This window comes from Zea mays, chromosome 3 (assembly GCF_902167145.1).
Source record: "Zea mays cultivar B73 chromosome 3, Zm-B73-REFERENCE-NAM-5.0, whole genome shotgun sequence".
Taxonomy (NCBI): Eukaryota; Viridiplantae; Streptophyta; class Magnoliopsida; order Poales; family Poaceae; genus Zea; species Zea mays.
The window spans coordinates 2,273,222-2,281,111 of record NC_050098.1 but is presented as its reverse complement, the minus strand read 5'-3'; the positions used below and the strand labels follow the sequence as shown (position 1 = coordinate 2,281,111).

Genomic DNA, 7,890 nt, shown 5'->3' with positions numbered 1-7,890 from the left:
GAGCTGAAAGAATCCATCCATACAGACGGGCTCTGGGCAGACTGGGCTGGCTAGTGAAGTGCCACATCATCTCCAGCGATCAGACACACAAGAGCTAGCGTACGTGTACGTATCGCTAGCTGTAACGCGTGTGCAGCAGGGGGGGGCAGGACGGATACGTGTATCATGCATGCATGCATGCATGCATGCGCATGTGTACGTATCGCTAGCTGTGACGTACTACAAGCACCGCCGGCCGGCCGGCTGGCCTTCTGTGATGCATGCATGTAGATGCGGCGCGTACCACGCTACAGTCGGCGGCGGCAGCAGCTGCTGTTGGGGTCTCGGACATGATATAGAGGGGGACACGCTGCTGCTGAACAGGGACGATGCTAGGCTGTTCGCTAGGCGCTAGCTCGCTGCATAGTGCACGCACGCACGCAGGTGGTTTGATGTTGTGGATCGGGGAACCCATCAGCTTTCATTTTCAAAACGGGTGCCGCCGGCCCTACTCCTTCTCGTTTGAATTCAATGCATGCATGGTCCTACGGCCAAAGACGACGAGACGACACAGAGGTTCGTCGAGGAATTCCGCCATGCATATGTGACGCTCATCAGTCGTCACCATGCATGTGCGCTGTGTAGTTACGGACATGCACGGGCGGTCTCCGAGCTCTGCTTCCTGTCTGCCCGCTCCCCCGCTCGATCACTCTGCACGTACTGTTGAGAGTTTGAAGGCCCTGTTGGCTGATGCCGCGCTGTGCCTAGCCTGCTGTGTGCTCATTGACCTACTACGCTTGGTTTTGGACAATGGAGAGATCTATGCACCCGCACAAAACCTTATTCCTACATATGTAATTCAACTCTTTCAAGAATTAAGCAATATATAAGCATACTGGATATATATACAGCAGGGTAATTAACAGAGCTACAATTGCATCCCGTAGTAGTTGCATACTTTTGCATGTTTCCTTTCTTTTCTGCAAGTCGTACGTACGTCCTCAGCTAGCTGGATGACGATCGGCCAGCTACGCCACTACTAGAGCATGCAATGCAATGCATCCGCTCCGATCTGTCTGAGGCAACCTTGTTTTTATACGGACATATATATATATATATATATATATATATATATATATACGGACATCTGAATTCTGCAGGCATACTGCTAGTAGGAGTCAGACGACGACGACGTGTATATAGCTAGCTAGCTGGCTGGCTGGCTGGCTCCGTGGCTCGTGTACAGTGACACGGCAACAGGATAGGGACTTGTAACCAAACGGTGCGTGGATCGACAGGCGACGGATGCAGCAGCTACGATACGAGCTACCATTGCAGGCCAATATACAATGCGCGTGTCTGTCCAGCAACGAGCTATATAGCTAGGCCGCAGGTGCAGTGCAGAGCCATGCATGCTCTGCTGCGCTACCTGCGTTTTGCACCAGCGAGCAGCAAGGGCCTGCCGAGCAGAGCGTTTGTGCAGGCGGCAGAGGAGAAGAAGAAAGCATCGGAAACATCCCTTTTTCCTCCCCCCTTGGGGCAGGGAAAATAATGAGGCCATCCATTTCAAATGTTGGTAGCCAGCCCAGCCGCTCGCTGTGTCGATTCTTTGTTGCATTGGGATCTGCGGTGGTGGCGGATCCAGAAACGTTGGGGCGAAGCTGCTGCTGCTGCTAGCGCTGCTGCAGCCTGCAGCAGGGAATTCATGGCGATCGATGATCGGCGTGCATGTGCTGATGTGCATATGCAATGGAATTGTAAGCGGGTGTCCTCCAAGGGTAGCTAAAAGAGATTTAGAGTATATATTTGCAACTCTGAGCCTTCGAAACGGTTTTCCTAAACTGATTAAACTTTAGTCGTGTGGATTCAAACAAGCCCTTTGAAAGCAGATTTATTACTCTCCCTATCCTCTCTTTCTCTCTCTCCGTGACGTCGGTATTTCAGTATTTTAGAGTGCATTTTATGTGTTCTGTACATGTTTAGTCCATGTAACTAAACATATGTAACTAAACAGGAGAAGAGACTATAGTTTAGTACTATAACTAAAGGGAACCAAACATGGCTTGAGGCTCTGAGCACGTGTGCATGTCGACGCAAGCTAAGGGCATTCTCGGTGAGCATTATCATTAAATGACATGCCATGTAAGCAAAGCAGACTGACATGACATTAGGGATGGCAACAGGTCAGATTCAGATCGGGTAGGGTAAATACCCGCCTGCGACCATACCCACAGGGATTATCCATATACGCCCATGACTATATCCACGGGTAAAATTTTGTACCCGTGCCCGTACCCATCGGGTATCAAACGGATATCGGGTACCTGTCGGGTATTGCAGTTTGGTGTATTCTCTCTAAATGAGAGTCTAGCTAGTGCAGTTTTGAGCGTCGCACATCACCATGATCACTGGAGGCACATAATGTTGTTGCAAAGTGTAGTTGTGCAAATATAGCTCTAGACGTGTATTGCTAATGTTTTTTTGGTAATAAACTTCCAACTCATCAGGATCGGTGAGTAGCTAGCACGGTCATATGGTGTATTAACTCTCTCCTAGCTCAAGTACTTGTTCTAGCTAGCATGTCACACCCGGGTTTTAGGGGCACCAAGACCCGGACGCGAACATAATCACCAGGTGTGCTAGGACCAAGTCTCACACATATGATGAATCATGGCACAGGATCGAATGTCACATCTTTACTACATAACAGGAGTTCTATACAAAATAAATAAATAATTACATATAAGGAGACAACGGTCCAGCAACCCAAAGTTGACTGGGAGACGACAGCCTAGACCTCTCACGAACACATCGCAGCATCCTCCAAGCGCCTCATCCTGCGGTACCTGTTCTTGACCTGTGGGGGTGTGAGACAGCAAGAGTGAGCTCACATACGTTCATCGCTCAACAAGTTGTGGGGAATAATGTGTATGAACTCGTCAAAGGTGGGAGCTCATGTGAAGTGTAAGGCTTACCAAAGAGGATGGCTGAAGCTGAGCATTGCTTTTAAAGTTGGTTAAAATTTTATTAGCCATTACTAAGTATAAGTAAATACCAACCCAATTAAATAGTAGAACAGAAGTAACAACATCACCTGCGATGCAATGCATATGACAAATTGAATTTAAGTTCCATAGATTAATCATGTGAGTGTCTGAGCTGCTCATGACCGTGAGCACGGCTAGTATACCAGTTTTACACTCTGCAGAGGTTGCACATATTTACCCACAAGTCATGTTACCCATCTGCCAAGGGATCGCGACTTCCCATACACCTCTACCGAGGAGGCGAGGCAGGGTAACACTACGAGGCCTTTACAAAGTTCCACTAGCTTCAGAAAACCCGCTACAGTTTATAGGAAATTGGCGAGGCAGTTTAAAGAAAAGCGTAGGATATTACACTTATACAGCCAAAACCTCTGTATAATTATAGTTATATCAGCACAGCCGGCCTTCAACCTTTGTTTTTCATCTTCTCCCTTTGTCCTAAAAGCGGGGCCACTTTTAGTTTTTATTTATTTATTCATTTATACAGGGAATGCATGACATATATGCTAGCGAAAAGACAGAACAGTCCGTGCGAGGGGCTAGCAATGGCCAAGACTAGCGTGCACGAGGGATCTCTGTCAGATTGCGATTATTCGTAACCCAGGATGATCGGCAGTGGTCGTCCTCTCTCTCTCTCTCTCTCTCTCTCTCCATCCACGGCCACCCACGTACACGTGGTGAGCAGCTTTTGCTCCCGTTTCCTAGTGCGCGGACGGACGCGCACACCACTCAGCGCCCGAAGAGCCAGCCCTTCCAATTCAAAACGCTTCCCGCTATATATAACCAGTTAACCACCACCACCAGTCCATCAGTCTTGTCCGACACCACACTCGCCGTCCCGCAATGAACTACGGCGGCGGCAGCAGGAGCAGCAGCCGGCTCCGGGACCGGCTGGCCCGGATGTTCCGCCCGAGCGCGCTGCTCCGCTCCACCTGCAACACGGCCGCCGCCGCGTCCTCCTGCTCCTCCTCGTCTCCCGCGTCCACGGCCAAGCCTCCGCCTCCGCCTGTGGCTGCGGCGGCCTCCGCGTGCTCCTCCAGCCGCGCGCTGCTCGGCGCCGTCGTCGACGGGGACTCGTCGTTCCTCGCCTCCTCGCGGCGCGACCTGGCCGTCGCCGGCCGCGCCGAGTCCTTCTCCGCCGCCGTCGACCGCCGCCGCCGCAGCCGCAGCAGCCTGGACGCGGCGCCGCCGCCCTCCCGCTTCTCTGTCGACGCGCCGGCGGCTCTGGCGGAGACGGGCCGGGACAAGGAGGAGAAGAAGAAGAAGAAGAAGAGCCCGCGCGACGACGACGACGACGAGCACCGGCTCGGTGTCGGTGGCAGCAGCAAGAACGACAGCAGGATGAAGCTGCTGCTGTCCAACCCCTACGGCTTCAGCAGCTCCGACGACACCGACGTCTTCAGCAGCGACGGCGAGGACGACGACCGCGCCGCCGGCCGCGGCAGCAAGAGGCCGGGCGAGTCGGCGGCGGAGACCTTCTTCTCCTCGTCGCGAAGCTTCTCGTCGGACTCCTCCGAGTTCTACACCAATAATAAGAAGCAGCACAAGAAGAAGACGGCGACGAAGGCGAAGGCGAAGGCGAAGGGAATGGCAAAGGCAAAACCCCCTGCAGCAGCACCCTCCGACCGCAGTAGCAAGGCTCCGGCATCGTCGTCCCGCCGCCGTCCCCAGTACCACCGGCGCGCGGCGAGCAGCTGCGACACGTGCGGCGTGCGCGACGGGTTCCGGCCCGTGGTGGTGGTGTCGGCGGCGGCGGAGGAGCAGGTGCGCAGGGGGTTCGCGGTGGTGAAGCGGTCGCGGGACCCGTACGGCGACTTCCGGTCCTCCATGGTGGAGATGATCGTGGGGCGGCAGCTGCTGGGCGCGCCGGACATGGAGCGCCTGCTGCGGTCGTACCTGTCCCTGAACGCGCCGCGCCACCACCCCGTCATCCTGCAGGCCTTCTCCGACATCTGGGTAGTCGTCCACGGCGGCTAGGTACCTAGCTAGCTAGCCTTCACGTGCACCGGCCGGATCGGTCCGGCTAGCTAGCTGTGCCGGACCATGCGCCTGCAACTTCGTCCGCCATCGTCGTCTCGTCGCCAATAAGCCTGCTGTCCTGTCCATGCATGTTCATGCGCGATTAACCTGCCTTGTTGTTGTTATTATTATTATTTGTTAGTTAAGGCGAGGGCTTGTCAATGAGCTCAAGTTTGAAATCAATCCTGTGCGAGCGAGCACTGCTGCCGCCTTTCCTTTTATTATATGCATGCCACCATTTGAAAAAAGGAGACGCTTCGATCGGTTTAGCAGGACAAGCCTAGGCTAGGTGAGGTGAAAAGCCCGGCACAAACTGACGGTGGCTACGCGTCAAGAAAGTCGCTTATATAAAACTGTAGTAACACCATGCATGTAGAGTGGTAGAGTACAGCACAGTACGTACTATACTACTGCTAGCCAGGTCGCATCGCATGCCGATAAAATCCAAACGACGATTGAGCAAGCAAGCAGGCGTTTCCCTCCCCTCAAAAGAATCGCTGCTGCGCGCAAGAGGTCAATGGGAAAAAAGGAATGGAAGATGGCGTCTCACTCCTTTCTCTCACGAGCTTGGGATTTGAGCCCTTTTCACCCCTGGAGAGTGGGGACTTTGAAAAAGAAAATAAAAACAAAAGAAAAAAAGTGACGGCCTTGGCGCATTCGCCGAATCATGCATGCATGCTAGATGGCTAGTGGAAGAAGTGTCTTGCCCGCTCGAGGTACTAGTAGTAGTTGGGATTAGGTTTGTGGGCTGCTGAGCTCGAGGCCCCCGCTTGACCAGTGTTTGGCTTCCTTGTCAACGATCTGTCTAGTCGTCCAGCCAGCCAGCCTCGGTGTCCACGCACAGCGCTACTAGTATACTCCAGTAATCTCACTGCTGCACCTGCGTCGCGCGCTCTGTCTGAAAGGTCACCTCGGTCCCGGTGAGTTTGGTGCGTGCATCCAGATCGAGGAAAAAAGTGACTGCAGGACACGGCCGACGTAGTACGCGTCAGTCAACAGGCCGGCCCACTGACTGTGTGTGTTTGTGTGTGTTTTGGAAGAGTTCAAGCTAAACGATGGTAATAATACTACAGTATTTATGAATAGCATGTCTGGTAGCTTTAACTTTGTCCCCTGTGTACGTACTGTATAGTACGCGCGCGTTGCCATACGGCCATAGTACGTACAGTACGTAGTAGTACTATATGCGTAGCGTATTCGACGACAGGCAGAGGCAGGCCTACCTAGCCAGTGTAGCATAGAGCACTGTAGGAATCAGGAACTGGAAAGAGCGCATATGCCGCAGTTAATGCCGGCCCAAACGAATGCCGCTGCAGCAAGCAGCCTTTGCTTGCAGGGAAAAAAAAGGATGATCCAGGAAGCTGCGCGCGGCGGGCCGGCGGCCTGCACTGCACCACGCCGCGCCGCAGGGCGCAGGCTGCCTTCGCTTCGCCTGGCCTCCTGTCCGGGATCCCGTCGCTGGACGTGCAGCCAGCATTGCATGCATGCATGCAGCCAGCAGGCGCTACCGCGCTAGGATACAGCACATCACAGCAGCAGCATTCACCGCCTCTAATTTTTTTTATGGGGGGTGCGTACAACAATTCCACTGGACCACACGAGCGACCCAGCGAGCGAGCAAATGCGATCTGCAGACGAGTTAGTAAATGCTCACATTCTGCCTCTGGTGTTTCTTGTTTCTGCCTTCTCTATCTCTGCAGCTGATGAGCCCTGCACTCCTGCGGTCCTGCCGATGCTTTTTTTATCAACCTCAGCTCCGGCCTGTTGCTGTTGCCACGAGCGAGAGCAATTGGCCTCGCCTTTTGAATTGCCTCCGATCCTCTCGTCGCCCCACGCTCATGCATCGCCCTGCCAAGCAGCAGGCAACCAGTACGGGCGGTGCATCCCGCCCTGTTGGCACGGCCGGCGCCGGCGGCCCGTCGGGTCCACTCACTCACCGATCGAGGCAGAGCAGCAGTACGTGGTAGATGGAGCACAGTAGAGCGTGTTGAGAACTACGTTACCACGGATCACCAAATCCGTCCTCTTCCCTCCCGTCAGCAGTAGATGCGCAAGAAGATGTAGAGAACCCGTCTCCTTCCCATAAGCACGACAGAGGAAACACACGAGACACTGAATATAGTTCTGATCTCTATTATGAGGTGGTGTACAAGTTGCTTATATAGAGATGTGAGACTCCTCAGGAGCAAAGCACGTATTTGCCTACATAACCCTAGAGCGAACCGGACCAGCGTTGCAGCTGTCACTCTACTTTTGCTCTGGGTCCGACCCACTGACTCAAAGCCCGACGAGCTAGGACGATCGTCGATGGTTCAGTGCACGTACGTTTGCCGTGGCACTCCCGCGCGCGCACGCCGCAGCCAACTCAACCGATGGATGGACGGTCAAACCAAGCAGGCGAACGGAGTCGGCAGCACAGCCACAGCGCTGAGTCACCTCCTCGCGTGCGTTTGCGTGCCGGACTAACGGGAGTTGCGTTGCGTGCACGTGTTTATTTGCTCTAATAACCGCGCACGCTTGGCGTCGCCGTACGTGTAACAGGAATTTTTTGCCACTAATGTGCATCTGCAAGTTTTGTCCTGTCGTAAACACCAGATGATGCTGCCGAACACGTACGAGTTGCGTTTAGGGAAAAAAATTTGTTGCAGCCCGGCTGCAAACCAGGCTGTTTGCAGCCCCTCACAAAAAGGTGGATAGGCCCCACCTGCAGGTCCACCAGATAACGTTTTAGTTGTATTATTTACCTGCGGGTGGGACCTATCCTCCTTTTTGTGAGGGGCTGCAAACAGCCTGGTTTGCAGCCGGGCTGCAACAAATTTTTTTCCTGCGTTTAGGGTTTTGGACG

At 53.7% G+C, this 7,890-nt stretch overlaps 1 protein-coding gene across 1 annotated transcript; it reads left to right on the top strand.

The window, feature by feature from the left end:
* Positions 1-3,844: 3,844 nt before the first annotated feature.
* On the top strand, positions 3,845-5,287 carry LOC100194400 (uncharacterized). The gene has a single exon (NM_001139429.2). The coding sequence runs from the start codon at positions 3,870-3,872 to the stop codon at positions 5,001-5,003; it is 1,134 nt and encodes a 377-aa protein (NP_001132901.2). The 5' UTR covers positions 3,845-3,869; the 3' UTR covers positions 5,004-5,287.
* The last annotated feature ends 2,603 nt before the right edge of the window (positions 5,288-7,890 follow it).